At 42.5% G+C, this 17,761-nt stretch overlaps 1 protein-coding gene across 2 annotated transcripts in view; it reads left to right on the plus strand.

The window, feature by feature from the left end:
- Nucleotides 1-17,761, plus strand: part of MID1 (midline 1) — a 349,475-nt gene that overhangs the window by 244,629 nt on the left and 87,085 nt on the right. For both annotated transcript variants that reach the window (XM_075853965.1, XM_075853964.1), the window contains exon 3: nt 9,885-9,980. In XM_075853965.1, the coding sequence (XP_075710080.1) occupies nt 9,885-9,980 (96 nt within the window). The remainder of the gene's footprint in view (nt 1-9,884; nt 9,981-17,761) is intronic.

A 17,761-nucleotide genomic window follows, 5' to 3' on the forward strand; every position in this document is an offset into this window, starting at 1 on the left:
CCCGACACATACAGGAGCTGTGACAGTTGCTGTGTCGTACAGCAGCTGTCACAGCTCCTACAGCGGGGACCGATCTCTGTGTCCCCGCTGATTAACCCCTTAAAAGCCGCGTTCTATAGAGATCGCGGCTTTTTAGGGGTTAAGCTGCCATCGCCGGCCTGCTACGCGATAGCGGCCGGCGATGGTGACTATGGCAACCGGACACCAAACAATGGCATCCGGCTATGCCATAGACGGAAGCCTAGTGGGTCCTGACAACGTCAGGACCCACTATGCTTGCTGTCAGTGAGTAGCTGACAGTTCGAATACACTGCACTACGCATGTAGTGCAGTGTATTAGAATTGCGATCAGGGCCTCCTGCCCTCAAGTCCCCTAGTGGGACAAAGTAATAAAGTAAAAAAAAAGATGTGTAAAAATAAGAAAATACAAGTTTTAAAAGTAAAAATCCCCCTTTTTCCCTTATCAGTCATTTATTATTAATAAAAATATATAAACAAATAAACTATACATAATTGGTATCGCCGCGTCCGTAACGGCCTGAACTACAAAATTATTTAGTTATTTATCCCGCACGGTGAACGCCGTAAAAGAAAATAATAATAAACCGTACCAGAATCACAATTGTTTGGTCACTTCACCTCCCAAAAAATGGAATAAAAAGAGATCAAAAAGTCGCATGTACCGAAAAATGGTACTGATCGAAACTACAGTTCGTTACGCAAAAAATAAGTCCTCGCACGGCTTTATTGATTGAAAAATAAAAAAGTTATGGCGCTTAGAATAAGGTAACACAAAAAGTGAATGATTGTTTACAAAACGTATTTTATTGTGCAAACGCCATAAGACATAAAAAAAACTATAAACATCTGGTGTCACCGTAATCGTATCGCCCCGCAGAATAAAGTGAATGTGTCATTTATAGCGCATTGTGAACGCTGTAAAAAAAAAAGAATAGTAGAATTGCTGTTTTTTAGTCACCACGCCACCTAAAAATAGAATAAAAACTGATCAAAAAGCCGCATGCACCCCAAGAAAACTACAATGGATTCCTCAAGGGGTCTAGTTTGGGGGGTTTCCAATGTTTTGGCACCACAAGACCTCTTCAAACCGGACATGGTGCCTAATAAAAAAGAGGCCCCAAAATCCACTAGGTCCTCCTTTGCTTCGGAGGCCGGTGCTCCAGTCCATTACCGCACTAGGGCCACATGTGGGATATTTCTCAAAACTGCAGAATCTGGGCAATACGTATTAAGTTGCGTTTCTCTGAAAAAACCTTTTGCGTTATAAAAAAAATGGTATAAAGAGGATTTTCTGACAAAAAAAATAATTTAAATTTGACCTCTACCTTGCTCTAAATTTCTGTGAAACACCTAAAGGGTTCATAAACTTTCTATATGCTGTTGTGAATACTTTGAGGGGTCTAGTTTCTAAAATGGGGTATTTGATAGGGGTTTCTAATATATGGGCCCCTCAAAGCAACTTCAGAACTGAACTGGAACCTAAAAAATTAAATAAATGAGGCAATACTTCGCTTCTTACATTATACTGATAATGAGCCGTTCCCACCCCGAGATGACCCCAGTTTTGACCGTTTGTATAAACGGAGACCCCTATTCGACCGTTTCAGTGCCCGGTTTTCCCAAGCATACACCCCCGAGAAGTGTATTTCTATTGATGAGTCCCTGGTACATTTTAAAGGGAGGCTTCAATTCCGCGAGTACCTGCCGGGTAAGAGGGCAAGGTATGGCGTGAAGATGTATAAGCTGTGCGAGAGTGCATCAGGGTATACCTACAGGTTTAGGATATATGAAGGAAAGGCCACCCCCAAACCAGACTGCATCCTGGACTACAATAGGTACATGGGAGGAATGGACTTGTAAGATCAAATCCTGAAGCCCTACAGCGCCATGCGGTGTGGTATAAGAAGCTGGCCGTGCACATCATACAGATGGCATTGTACAATGTGTACGTGCTACATCGATGTACAGGCCAGAGGGGAACTTTCCTGGAATTTCAAGAGGTGATTACCAAGAACCTAATCTTTAGGGACCAAGAAGGGGGGGGGGGCACCCAGTACTTCAGGAAGCGGGGCCACACGCATCGTACCAGGGCGGCAACACTTTCCAGGAGAAGTTCCCCAAACTGGCAAGAAGGGAAAAAGTCAAAAGAGGTGCAAAGTCTGCTATAAGAGGGCGATAAGGGATGACACAATATATCAATGTGACACGTGTCCCGAATAACCAGAGCTCTGTATGAAAGTGTTTTAAAATGTATCATACATCCCTTGGTTTATAATTTACCCCAATTTTACTTACCCTGATGCACTCCGCACAGCTTATCCCCCCTCGTCTTTCCCCTCTTAGTCCTGCTGTGAGCCCAGGCAGCTGATAACAGCCACATGTAGGGTATTGCCATACCCAGGAGAACCCACATTACAGTTTATGGGGTGTAGGTCTCCGGTCAAAATGCTCACTTCACCTCTAGATGAATGCCTTAAGGGTGTAGTTTTTAAAACGGGGTCACTTCTTGCGGGTTTCAACTGTACTGGTACCTCAGGGGCTTCTGCATACATGACTTCACACCAGAAAATCCCCAGTAGGCCAAATGGTGGTCCTTTCCTTCTGAGCCCTCCCATGGGCCCAAACGGCAGTTAATCACAACAAATGGGGTTTTGCGGCACTCAGAACAAATTGCGCAACAGAATTGGGTATTTTGTTTCTTGTGAAAATAAGAAATTTTCCGCCAAAACGACATATTATTTGAAAAAAATAATTGTGTTTTCATTCCCAGCCCAATTCAAATAAGTTCTGTGAAAAAACTATGGGGTCAAAATGGTCACAACACCCATAAATGAATTCCTTGAGGGGTGTAGTTTCCAAATGGGGTCACTTCTGGTGGGTTTCCATTGCTTTGATACCTCTGGGGCTCTGCAAATGCGACATGGCACCCGAAAACCAAACCAGCAAAATCTGGACTCCAAAGAACACACAGCGCTCCTTCCCTTCTGAGGCCTCCCATGGGCCCAAACGGCAGTTTATCGCCACAAATGGGGTATTGCTGCACTCAGGAGAAATTGGGCAACAAAATGGAGTATTTTGTTCCCTGTGAAAATAAAAAAATTTTATAAAAAATTACATCTTATTGGAAAAAAATGACATTTTTTTCATTTCACAGCCCAATTCAAATACGTGCTGTGAAAAAACTGTGCGGTCAAAATGGTCACAACACCCATAAATGAATTCCTTGAGGGGTGTAGTTTCCAAATGGGGTCACTTCTGGTGGGTTTCCATTGCTTTGATACCTCTGGGGCTCTGCAAATGCGACATGGCACCCGAAAACCAAACCAGCAAAATCTGGACTCCAAAGAACACACAGCGCTCCTTCCCTTCTGAGGCCTCCCATGGGCCCAAACGGCAGTTTATCGCCACAAATGGGGTATTGCTGCACTCAGGAGAAATTGGGCAACAAAATGGAGTATTTTGTTCCCTGTGAAAATAAAAAAATTTTATAAAAAATTACATCTTATTGGAAAAAAATGACATTTTTTTCATTTCACAGCCCAATTCAAATACGTGCTGTGAAAAAACTGTGCGGTCAAAATGGTAACAACAACCATAAATGAATTCCTTGAGGGGTGTATTTTCCAAAATGGGGTCACTATTGGGGGATTCCTACTGTTTTGGCACCTCAACACCTCTTCAAACCTGGCATGCTGCCTAAAATATATTCTAATAAAAAAGAGGACTCAAAATGCACTAGGTGCTTCCTTGCTTCTAGGGCTTATGTTTTAGTCCACGAGCGCAGTAGGGCCACATGTGGGACATTTCTAAAAACTGCAGAATCTGGACAATACATATTTAGTAGTGTTTCTTTCGTAAAACCTTCTGTGATACAGAAAAAAAAATGAATAAAATTGAAATTCAGCAAGAAAAATGAAATTTGCAATTTTCACCTCCACTTGGCTTTAATTCCTGTGAAATGCCTGAAGGGTTAAAAAACTTTCTAAATGCTGTTTTGAATACTTTGATGGGTCTAGTTTTTAAAATGGGGTGTTTTATCAGGGTTTCTAATACTTAGGCCCCTCAAAGCCACTTCAGAACTCAAGAGGTACCTTAAAAAAAAGGCTTTTGAAATTTTCTTAAAAATATGAGAAATTGCTGTTTATGTTCCAAGCCCTGTAACGTCCAAGAAAAATAAAAGAATGTTCAAAAAACGATGCCAATCTAAAGTAGACATATGGGAAATGTGAACTAGTAACTATTTTGGGTGGTATAACCGTCTGTTTTACAAGCAGATGCATTTAAAGTCTGAAAAATGCAATTTTATCAAAATTTTCGCGAAATTTTGCTATTTTTCACCAATAAACACTGAATATATCGACCAAATTTTGCCACGAACATGAAGCCCAATGTGTCACGAGAAAACATTCTCAGAATCGCTTGGGTAGGTTTAAGCATTCCGACGTTATTACCACATAAAGGGAAATATGTCAGATTTGAAAAATGGGCTCTGAGTCTTAAGGCCCAAACTAGGCTGCGTCCTTAAGGGGTTAAAGGGGTTATCTGGGTTGTCAATTTCTTTTATTTATTTTTTTAGTTGCGGCTGAAAATGGAATAAAAAAATAATAATTTAATACTTATCTATCCTTACCCCTTGCAATCTAACGCTGACGCTCCTGGCGGCACTCCCAGTTGATGCTTACATGCACGTAGAATGTGACCGCTGCAGTCAGAGGGCTCAACGGGGCTCAGTGGTCATGTGTTGTTTTTCTGGCATTATTACCACTGAGCCCCGCTGAGTGACTCAGTACTGTGATAGTGAACTGAAGTAAAATTTAATTGTCGGTAAAGCTCCTCCAGAGCAGTCATTCAATACTAAAAATGTAGGCCTTGCTCTTGTAGCGCTTTCGCGGCATCATACAAAAGACTATGTACATTTATTTGGCTTCATCTTCCCAGCAGAATTAGTAGATAATATTGATTGAACCAACTAAGTTAGAATGGAATATCAAATGAATGTGGAAAAAGTGTATTTTTTTTCCCTGATTCTGCCCATTTTTCCCTAAAAAAAAAAAAAAAAAAAATACTACTTAATTTAAAAAAAAGAAAATTTTAAATCCAATTTGGAAAAATTAAAAAGCCTTAAGTTCTCTGAAAAAAAATTAAAAAATTGGGTAAATTAAAGCAAAAATCACCTTTTTAGAATACAACATTTAAAAAAAAATAATCCAATTTTGCTCTGGGCCTCAAGGTCCAAAACACCACCTGTCATGAAAAGGTTTAACTGCCTAAAACATGTAAGCTGCATTACAAGCAATTCCCTTATGATAGTTGAATTACTCTTGCTTGCAGCATGAAGCAGGTAAACTGAGAAGGGTTTATAGCGTCAATGTCTTTTTTTTTTTTTTTTTTTCATTATATTTTTATTTTTTTTAATCCCTGCTTTATATTAAAGATGTTCAATGAAAGGAGTAGACCATTAATTCTGTCACATTGTTTTATCTCTCAAACATTAGAAAATTGAATTGACATTTTACATGTTTCTCTGACAAGGGTAATAAGGTTATGACACATGATATTATAATATGACATATATTTCATTACCTGTCACAATGTGATATTAAAATTAAAAGTATGTTTATATTTAAGTATCCTGTGTCGTCTGCGATCATAAAATTAAATTCTTTCCTGAAGGGTCTATAAATTTGATTTGATTTATAGATCAGCTTTATATTATCCATAAGGATGCTCTCTGTAAAATGTTCTAGCTGAAAAAATTAATAGCGTAGGCTGCAGCATTATTCTTGAGATCGCAAATACCCGAACCCATGACTGAAACCCTGACGGACCACATTATAAGGCCCCATGCACACAAAAATGATGGTACGCAATTACGGATCCTTTCACTTCTATTGTTCATGGACACCTTCACATTTATTTGGGATCACGACCCACAAATGCGGGTGGCTGTGATTATGGGCACGGCCGTGTGCATGGAGCCTAAGAGTAATTGGAATTGGTCAGGATTCGTTGGGATCTTTTTTGGAAACGGATCCATCATAGCTGTCATGGCTCTGTACTTAATAATTTGTCATTACTTCAAAGTTATTTCTACAAGATCTAAAAATGCATTTGCTTTCAGCTGTTATATTGTTTAGGCCTCATTCACACGACAGGGTCCGAGTGTCGGCCGGGAAAATCGGCCGTTTTTGGCCGATTTTCCCGGCCGGTTTGCACCCGTTCCGATTCCGTTCCGGGCCGAGTTGCCGTTTTTACCGGTCGATTTGGACCCGATTTGCATCCGTTTTTTCCCTGTCCGTTTTAAAATCGGATGAATTTCATTTAAATTTGTTGCCACACACAGCGCTTTGTAGATAATGTCACAGCCCCCCTGGTAGGTAATGCCACCCAGCCCCCCTGGTAGGTAATGCCACCCAGCCCCCCTGGTAGGTAATGCCACCCAGCCCCCCTGGTAGGTAATGGCACCCAGCCCCCCTGGTAGGTAATGGCACCCAGCCCCCCTGGTAGGTAATGGCACCCAGCCCCCCTGGTAGGTAATGGCACCCAGCCCCCCTGGTAGGTAATGGCACCCAGCCCCCCTGGTAGGTAATGCCACCCAGCCCCCCTGGTAGGTGATGCCACCCAGCCCCCCTGGTAGGTGATGCCACCCAGCCCCCCTGGTAGGTGATGCCACCCAGCCCCCCTGGTAGGTAATGCCACCCAGCCCCCCTGGTAGGTAATGCCACCCAGCCCCCCTGGTAGGTAATGGCACCCAGCCCCCCTGGTAGGTAATGGCACCCAGCCCCCCTGGTAGGTAATGGCACCCAGCCCCCCTGGTAGGTGATGCCACCCAGCCCCCCTGGTAGGTGATGCCACCCAGCCCCCCTGGTAGGTGATGCCACCCAGCCCCCCTGGTAGGTGATGCCACCCAGCCCCCCTGGTAGGTGATGCCACCCAGCCCCCCGGTAGGCGATGCCACCCAGCCCCCTGCAGGCGATGCCACACAGCCCCCTGCAGGCGATGCCACACAGCCCCCTGCAGGCGATGCCACACAGCCCCCTGCAGGCGATGCCACACAGCCCCCTGCAGGCGATGCCACACAGCCCCCTGCAGGCGATGCCACACAGCCCCCTGCAGGCGATGCCACACAGCCCCCTGCAGGCGATGCCACACAGCCCCCTGCAGGCGATGCCACACAGCCCCCTGCAGGCTGCACCCATCCCCCCCCCCCTTCCAGGAGAAGTCACTTACTTCTCCTGAAGAGGAATTCCTTGCCACAGGTCGGGAATTCCGCTTCAGAAGTGAGTGACTTCACTGTGTCCATATATGGACAGTGTAGTCACTCACTTCTCCTGTAGCGGAATCCCCGGCCATAGATTCGGGGATTCCGCTGCAGAAGTGCGTGACTTCGCTGTGTCCATATATGGACAGTGTAGTCACGCACTTCTCCTGTAGCGGCATCCCCGGCCATAGATTCGGGGATTCCGCTGCAGAAGTGCGTGACTTCGCTGTGTCCATATATGGACAGTGTAATCACTCACTTCTCCTGTAGCGGCATCCCCGGCCATAGAGTCGGGGATTCCGCTGCAGAAGTGAGTGACTTCGCTGTGTCCATATATGGACAGTGTAGTCACTCACTTCTCCTGTAGCGGCATCCCCGGCCATAGAGAAGTGAGTGACTACACTGTCCATATATGGACATGCAGTGAGTTTCACGCAACGGAAACACACTGCGTAAAAAACACAATGGCCCCATTGAATTGCATATGTCCGTCTGACGGTCGTTGTTTTAATGGCTGTCACATGGACGTATTCAGCGTTTGTGTGAATAAGGCCTTCGAACCTGTGAACATCAACATTGCATTGGTTTCCATTCATAAGCTCCGTTGTGGAAACAATAGCATAGTAGACTGCCAAAAAACTGCCGAGCGGGAAAAAATGCTCGTGGGAAAGAGTCATGCGCTTTTGTTCGGGCGTCTCCATCTCTGACCTCCCATTGACATATATGGGAGGAAAAGAAAGCGGTTTTCACAGCGTTTTTTGCCCGCGGCGCTTAAATGGTCGCAACCGAAAAACACAGTGAAAAACGCGGCCAAGCATGCTGGCAGGTCAAAATCTGCCTCAAAATTCCTTAAAGAGGCTCTGTCACCAGATTTTGCAACCCCTATCTGCTATTGCAGCAGATAGGCGCTGCAATGTAGATTACAGTAACGTTTTTATTTTTAAAAAACAAGCATTTTTGGCCAAGTTATGACCATTTTTGTAGTTATGCAAATGAGGCTTGCAAAAGTCCAAGTGGGTGTGTTTAAAAGTAAAAGTCCAAGTGGGCGTGTATTAGGTGCGTACATCGGGGCGTTTTTAATACTTTTACTAGCTGGGCGCTCTGACGAGAAGTATCATCCACTTCTCTTCAGAACGCCCAGCTTCTGGCAGTGCAGACACAGCGTGTTCTCGAGAGATCACGCTGTGACGTCACTCACAGGTCCTGCATCGTGTCAGACGAGCGAGGACACCGGCACCAGAGGCTTCAGTTGATTCTGCAGCAGCATCGGCGTTAGCAGGTAAGTCGATGTAGCTACTTACCTGCAAACGCTGATGCTGCTGCAGAATCAACTGTAGCCTCTGGTGCCTGTGTCCTCGCTCGTCTGACACGATGCAGGACCTGTGAGTGACGTCACAGCGTGATCTCTCGAGAACACGGCTGTGTCTGCACTGCCAGAAGCTGGGCGTTCTGAAGAGAAGTGGATGATACTTCTCATCAGAGCGCCCAGCTAGTAAAAGTATTAAAAACGCCCCGATGTACGCACCTAATACACGCCCACTTGGACTTTTACTTTTAAACACACCCACTTGGACTTTTGCAAGCCTCATTTGCATAACTACAAAAATGGTCATAACTTGGCCAAAAATGGTAGTTTTTTAAAAATAAAAACGTTACTGTAATCTACATTGCAGCGCCGATCTGCTGCAATAGCAGATAGGGGTTGCAAAATCTGGTGACAGAGCCTCTTTAAGGACAAAAACTGTGTGAACAGGCCCTTAAAGGGGTTGGACGCAGAGTGAAGCTGCATCTCATAGAAATGCACTAGAGTCTCAGCACTCACAGATAGCAGGGAAAGGTAGTGTGGGTCAGGGGAGATTAAGAACTGCCCTAATCATTGTAGGAACACAATTACTATATCACTGCACTCCTGATCCCTTAGGTATGACAGAAATGATCTCTCCAGCAACACTCCATGCATGGGGGTACATACAGAGGAACAAGCAGGGTGGATTGTGTGGGGAGGGGAGATGTCTGAGGGCTGCCAGGAGGGATTTAATAGATACTGATGTAATCCTGTAGTTCACAGGAAGTTGCAGGTGACTAATTCTCTGATTGTAGTCGTTTGCTTTCCCCATGTTTTTAAACGGACACAGAAAAGCGTAAATGCTTCTCCCAGCTATGACGAGCCTCTGCCGAGTTTGCTGCCCACACATCTTTGGCTCCTTGCTTTTATGCCCCGAATGTTCTTTCATGATCCCCCTAATAGTTGTGGCTGCCTCCATACTGGTTTACAAGATGCAGGGTACTATTTTGTGCCTAACGATGCTTCTGCCTTATGCCCCTGTCGGAATACATGTAGACACAAGCATGTTTCAGGAATGGTCAGTCAGACCATTGGTTCACAAGACATAATTATTCTATTACTGTACACCACTACTTTCATTTGTAATGGTTTTTATGGAAAACTCAAACTAGTATGGCTCGCTGTAGTAAAAGTGACAGCGGATTGGTTTCTATCCCCACCACATATATTTAGAATATTTGCTTTTATGCTGCACATCCCAATTCTAAACATAAATTGTACCATAATGTTAAGTGCCCTGTTTTTTTTCTTTTACAGCAAAGCTTGGAAAACAACCTCACCAGCCTCATCAAAAGAAACACAGAGATGGAAATGTTGTTAGCCAAGCTGATTCAGACATGCCAGCATGTTGAGGTGAGTGCAGATATCAACGCAATTATATTTTTCTGTCATTTACAGCCATAGCAATACGAGAAACACCCAACTTTTGGATTATTACAACTTTCTTTTTGAAGAATGGTTTTGATCCTTACAAGGCAGACTATTTTGCTTGTTTCATGAAGTTTTACTATTTTGTATAGTTGGTAGTTGCACAGGCTGGGGAATATATTTTTCCACTTAACCCCTTAATGACCGGGCCATTTTGCACGTTAATGACCAAGGATTATTTTTTGTTTTTTCACGGTCGCATTCCAAGAGTCGTAACTCTTTTTTTATTCCGTCGACATAGCCATATAAGGGCTTGTTTTTTGCGGGACGAGTTGTATTTTGTAATTGTACCATTTTTAGATGCTTATAACATATTGATTAACTTTTATTAACTTTATTTTAGGAGAGAATTGAAAATAAGCAGCTATTCCAGCATTAATTTTCACGTTATAAATTTACACCGTTTACTATGCAGCGTAAATAACATGTTAACTTTATTCTATGGGTCGGCACGATTACAGGGATACCAAATGTGTAAAGGTTTTATATGTTTTTCCTAAGTTTGTACAATAAAAAGCCTTTTAGAAAAAAATTAATTGTTTTTGCATCGCCGCGTTCCAAGAGCCGTAACGTTTTTATTTTTCCGTCGATGTGGTCGTATGTGGGCTTGATTTTTGCGGGACAATGTGTAGTTTTCATTAGTACTATTTTGGGGTACATAGGACTTATAGATTAACTTTTATTTTATTTTTTATGGGGGGAATGGGAGAAAAGAGAGAATTTTGACGTTGTTTTTTGCGTTTTCTTTGGACGCCGTTCATCCGGCGGTTTAATTAATGTGTTCATTTTATTGGTCAAGTTGTTACAATCGCGGGGATACCATATATGTGTATGTGTGATTTGTTTTGACAGTTTTACTAAATAAAACCACTTTTTGGGCCCAAAAAGTAGTTTTATTTGACTTTGACTGTAATTTTTTTTTTTTTCACAAACTTTATTTAACTATTTTTTTTTTTTTAGTCCCACCAGGGGACTTCACTATGCGATGTGCCGATCGCATATATAATGCTTCGGTATACTTAGTATACCGAAGCATTATTGCCTGTCAGTGTAAAACTGACAGGCAACCTGTTAGGTCATGCCTCTGGCATCGCCTAACAGGCAGATGCTGAAGACAGACCTGGGGGTCTTTGTTAGACCCCCGGCTGTCATGGAAACCCGACGGCGACCCGCGATTTGTTTGCGGGGGCGCCGATCGGGTGACAGAGGGAGCTCCCCCCTCTGTCAAACACATTAGATGCCGCTGTCACTATTGACAGCGGCATTTAATGGGTTAAACTGCCGGAATCGGAGCGCGCTTCGATTCCGGCAGTTGCAGCAGGAGCCAGGCTGAGTATAACAGCCGTGCTCCTGCCGCTGATCGCGTGGGTACAGTCTCAGTACCCGCGCCATCACAGGACGGATATATCCGTCCTCCTGCGCGAACTAGCAGCTGCTGAGGACGGATATATCCGTCCTTCGGCGTTAAGGAGTTAAAGAGTTTAACATAAAAAGGATCTGCTTTTTTCTCAAAGCGGTGCCATTTTTGTCCATGGGCTGTTTGCAATGCACTTGTGTGGGGCTGAGCTGTAACCCCAGACATGAAGCATGGACACGAGTGGCACAGTTTCTTATTAAAAGAGCAGGAGCTTTTTCTAATCTCATACAAATTTTTTTAGTTCAATATGTTAAGCGGACTATAACCTTGGGATAAAAGTTGACGGAACCACTTTCATCAGGCTCGACCAACGATCTCATGTGTATGGGGCCTCAACAGTCTCCCTATGGCAGTTGTCGGGGGGACGGGACTGGGCATGCTGGATTTCAATATACCTAATTATTTTTTCCCATGGGAGGTAAACCGCTCACAGAGGGGTCTGGCAACAGTTTGTTCCTGTCTTCCTATTTACCGAGTCGGGAGGAATAGCTGTCGATCGAATGAGCCAACAGCCACCTTATGTGTAGGCCAGCTTTCGTAAATATGGCCCACATATCAAGTGCCATATGTTTTTATGTACTTAAAAAAAAAAAAAATTTGGCGTATGTATTTTGTCAAAGAAAGAACAATTGGTCATTGCTTTTAAAATTCGTTATTCTATAATAGCAAAATATACTGCAGGTACTTAGTCCTTTTTTATTTTTTTTACTTTGCATTACATAAAATCTGTTTTAAATACATTTCATTCATGCCATTCAAACGTTTTGGATCATGTCCGATATTTCCTGTGCATGGTAACTGCACAGATTTAAGAGTGGTTCCAATCTAAGAAATGACCCAAACATGCGTCTTACATTTAATACACAATGTATACATATTGTAAGCTGCGGAAATTGGTTCCTCCATGGGATTACTTTCATCAGCTGCGTTCCTTAATGATTTTTATTCTGTACGTTTAGACTTGTGGTGATTAAGGAACACTTGGCTTCTTGTACATCTGCTTTTACTTTCCTGTCAAACTATCACAGGAATATAATTGGAACATCAAAATTTTGAGAAAATCATGTTTTCTCTGCAGCAAAGTGTTTAGAGTGCGGACACTTTGAAGTGGTTATGTCTCCCCCTCCCCCACCTCCTTTTCTTTATGCATCTTTTGAAATAGTGACTGATGCTATCTAATGAGAAGCTTGACAGAACCTGATCAAAGCAGGAGACACGGAGCTCTTGTATTATCTGACATGTGGAAGTGTCAGCATTTTAATAGGAAAACAGTATTTCATTCAAATGACCAGGTTTATTTTCGTTGCACAACCCAACTTATTTTTCAGCTGCATGGCTCAAACTAGATTTACAATGCCAATGTTGCTGGGATGTAGAAAACTCGGCTCCTGTCATGAAGTCATCACTCTAAATTCTGATGCTAGAACCCTCAAAAGCAGTCTGGTTCTATTTTCTTTCAGCTGCCGTATATAAAATGCATTGTGCTGTAAAACTGATTGTTGCATTTGACAACTATTCATAGTAGAAGCTTCAAAGAAAGGAGACATTCAGTTCTAAAGAGCGTGATGTTGAAACTTTCAGTATACGTTACATATGTGGAAACCTGGGAATTCCAGACACAGATTAGGGGACCCTATTTGGTTATAGGATGCATACTTTTTATTGTAAAAAGCAACACATGAAAGAGGGTAATGATGATATTTATTTATATATATATATATAATCCAAAAAAATGGAAGAGGCAGCACTCCAAGGAAATTGGTGAAAAAAAGTGGTGTGTTTATTTGGGGTGAGTAAACACACCACTTTTTTTCACCAATTTCCTTGGAGTGCTGCTTCTTCATTTTTTTGGATTTCATTAACAAGGGTTCCTAGCCTCAACCTAGGAGGCCTGCACCCACTGCTGTTGCTGTGCTGCTTTACTCTTTTTCTCATTACTATTTATATATATATATATATATATATATATATATATATATATAGCGCCAACATATTCCGCAGCACTTCACAATTCAGAGGGAACATGTACAGACAAGATCAGATATTACATAGTGACCAAACTAATTCACAATTTAAAGAGGATTGAGGACCCTGCTTGTAAGAGCTTACAATCTATGAGGAAATAGGAAAGACCTGAAATGTAAAAAGTGCTTGTTGAGTACAACGGTCCAGCCATCTTTTATACATATGGGAGAGTACACACAAATCCGCATGAGTCGGTCACCAGCCAGTACCCGTGTATGGCAGATCTTAGTGTGCAAGGAGTGTGGAGGATATAGCTGTATGAGGGGATCAGGTTCTAATGACTAATGTAATAGTGGGGCTAAGTAAAGGAGTCCAATTAGGGAATGTGGTAGGCCACACTTAAAACTGTGAATACCCCCTAGTGACAAGAAGTTTCAACAGAGTACCCCCAAGAAAGCGATTACTTGTACGGCTCTGCTCACGTTACTGTCGAAAGTTTAGTTCGGAGACCGTCCCAGATTTGGTCATATTTAACATGGAAGAATAGTGCAGCATGCATCGCTGCTATTCCCGTCAAAACGATGGACACTGTGAAGGAACCCTGACAATGGAGGAGTTTGCGTCTGTTGTGTGACATATCCTGCACGGTCATGATTTCTGTCCAGAAGATAGAAACAAAAGTGCTGGATTTTTTTTTTTATACTTACAGATGGTATAAATTCCAGTCACTCTCGCATATGTGTTTGTTCATTATATAGTTTTCGTACTTCCTGTATTAACTGTTACAGTATGGTATTTTTACCTCATTGGAAAATATCAACCCTATTTTGATTACCTTTCCCTCACGTGTAACTTGTTGGGTTAACACATTCATGGTATAAGAAAGAATGTCCAAAATAATGCACCCTGTGACCTAATGAAAAAAAAGAATGTATCATTTTTCCAGTCTACGTTTCCCTATTGCAGGGGATACTGAAATATTTGTAGTGAAGGTCCATTTACGAGGGTCAGCCGTCAGATGAAGCTGAACAGCAACAGTTAGGCTATGTTCGTGCCCCTTGTAAGTAGCGTCACGCGGTGGCTTTTCTAAGTAGCGTTCCACGTTGCACCTTTGAAGTGGCGCCCCTTAGTTAAAAGGGTTTTCCCACGATTGTAATCTCTCTAAGGGTGGATTCACACGACCGTGTATTGGGTCCGTGCGGGCCGCGTGGTTTTCACGCGCCACGCACAGACCAATACAAGTCTATGGGGCAGTACAGACAGTCCGTGCTTTTTGTGCAGCGTTTGTCCGCTGCGTGACATGGTCAATATCTCCGCGTATTTCGCGCATCACGCACCCATTGAAGTCAATGGGTGCGTGAAAACTTCCGTGCGAACTGCCTGTTTCGCGCACCAACTGTCAAAAGGATGAATGTAAACCGAAAAGCACCACGTGCTTTTCTGTTTACAAACATCCAAACGGAGTATCTTTGAGAACTCGTTTTGGCCGAACCCGGCAAAAAAATTTCCGGTACACAACGTCAGGAGATAGTCACTGTCCAGGGAGCTGAAAGAGTTAAACTGTTTCAGCACCCTGGACAGTGACTTCCGATCCCAATATACATGAACGTGTAAAAAAAAAAAAGAAGTTCTGACTTACCGATAACTCCCGGCTTCTTCCTCCAGTCTGACCTCCCGACATGACAATTCAGTCCAAGTGACAGCTCCAGCCAAGCACAGGCTGCAGCGGTCACATGGACTGCGGCGTCATCCAGGGAGGTGGGGCCCGATGTCAAGAGAGGCGCGTCACCAAGGACGCGTCACCAAGGCAACGGCCGGGAGGGAAGTTCTCGGTAAGTACGAACTTTTTTTTTTTAACAGGTTTCTCGATATTGTGATCGGCATTCACTGTCGAGGGTGCTGAAAGAGTTAACTGCCGATCAGTTAACTCTTTCAGCACCCTGGACAGTGACTGACGTCGACTAGACTCATCTCTATGATGGCGGCTGCGCGAAAATCACGCAGCCGCGCATCATATACGGATGACACACGGAGCTGTCAAGTGGTTTTTGCGCGCGCAAAACGCAGCGTTTTTTTGCGTGCGCAAAAACGCAACGTTCGTCTGAATAAGCCCTTAGGTTTACCTTCATCTACTGATAGGAGAGGGTCCAACTGCCGAGATCCCACTGATCCTCAGACTGAAAAGGAATAAAGGAATACCCTTTTAAGCTTAAAGTGGATCTCAGGGTGACAACCCTTGTCCATATGCCTTATTATCCGACGGGGTCTCTCTGTGACAGAATGGAGAGATGCGTTACATGGACGGCCATTCATTTTTAATGAGGCTAATGAAGGGTAAATGAATGCCTAGAGGAGGCTTCCCCCGACACGAACAGCTGATTTTCATGAGACAACCCCTTTAATTTAGGAATCCCAGTAAACCCTTTTAAACATCTTGCAGTCTATTGCGTAGGAATATTCCCTCCACTATATAGTTTCATGTATAGTCTCTTGTGACAATTTAATATTACTCTAACATGCATTTATGATTTTTACAAGATGTCTTCTCATATTTTATCATCTTGTATTTAAGGTTTGTTGCCAGGGTTAACACAACTTCCATAAGTAGCATAGCGTACAACACATTGATGGATAAATGTGTGGCCCAGATTAGACCTTGTGTGGCAGCAATTGGTAAGTTGGGGAGCTGCCATTAATACATGAAAAATGTTTTTACGGCCCATTATAGAGTACTTCTATTATGGTTTTGTTTATGCTTTTGGCAATATTCCCAGAAATAAGGTTCCAGAGCCACCAGCACTTTGGACCTAGCATGACTCCCTACCGTACCACCCAGGTCTCTTATTAAGTAGTTTCTTAGCGTTTTTTTTTTTGCTCCAGGTTAATGTATAAATCTAACTCTATATATACTGCTTGGCTTGTCTTTATTAGCTTTTCGGATTTAAACCTAATAGTCTATGAAAAATAAATATACCACAAATTGGAACGGTCTTCGGAATAAAATATGTAATTATTGGCGGTGTCTGCCGGTTAGGGTATCGTCTAGTCTTAACTGTACAATTGCTTCACGCTTTCTTTGCCTTGTTTAAGTATTCCACGTCTAGTAAGGTGACCTGCATCATAAATGTGTATAAACACCTCTTGACCTCCTAAGTAATTCTCCTCTTATGGTAATGTTCACTTGCCAAAATTGATTAAATTTGATCAAATATACCTTGAAGTCCTCTCATGCACGTGAATACTGTGTGACGATTGAGTTTCACCGGTGCAATGAATTGAATAATGTTCTAGTGCAACCTGCAGACCTGGAGGTAGCAAATAACTGGGAAATAATTTCAAATTCCAAGTGTCTCACCAAGTATCAAACATTTCATCAAAAAAGGGTGAAGACCTATTAAAACATAACCTTTAATTGGTAATGCACATAATAAACCAAAACGTCTTTTTAATGATAAAAACACAAAACACAAAAGTGTATCCAAATAAGTAGGGAGGTCAGCCACTTAAAGATGGTCGATAACCGCAATTTTGAATTAAGCTATTAGCACAGCAAGAAATGGAACTGTCAGATCGGCAAGTTAGTGAAACAGTCCTGTTGTTGCAGTGGGAAAAGAGACCTCAATAATTCCCTATTAAATTCTATGCTATGCTTAATTCTCTTGAACAGGCTAGCAACATGGAGTAACCGCCCCAACAGGGGCCACCCCGCCAGGAACCTAATCTCCTCACTTGTAAGCCCTAAGAACAGCCCTTTATTACTTTGTTCAGACGCGTTACATCTAGGGTTCAACACTGGATTTATTCTGCAGACCTGTTCAGACAAAGAGGAATCTGTTCTGGATGAAGCTTTATGAATGAATTATATGGAGATAAATTAATTATTTTTATTCAAAGTTTTATACTTCTTTTACACTATAAACTGAATATTTGAATAACAATATTTGACAATATTTTATATGTATGGATTTGAATTTTTTCAATTAAATATATCGTTCTCTCTACGCTGAGCTGACCGAATTGGCCGAGAGAAAACTGTACTGGCTCTGTATACAGAATGCATAGTAGCTGAATTGTAAAAAAATTTTTTAAAAAAAGCTTAAACACACAAAACATGGATTTAATAAAAAAAAATTCCATTCAAAATGTTCATAGCTTTTTAAAGTAGTCCACCATGTACCGGTTTGGTTGAAAACTTCTTGATAGAATCCCAAAAGGCTCTGTACCATGGTCTGCACATATGAATGGTCTTGTATTGGTCACCAGAGGTCCACTTAGCAATATCTTTCTAGACACCTTGATGCTATTGAAGGTTTGGAAAATACCT

Source organism: Rhinoderma darwinii, chromosome 2 (assembly GCF_050947455.1).
Source record: "Rhinoderma darwinii isolate aRhiDar2 chromosome 2, aRhiDar2.hap1, whole genome shotgun sequence".
Taxonomy (NCBI): Eukaryota; Metazoa; Chordata; class Amphibia; order Anura; family Rhinodermatidae; genus Rhinoderma; species Rhinoderma darwinii.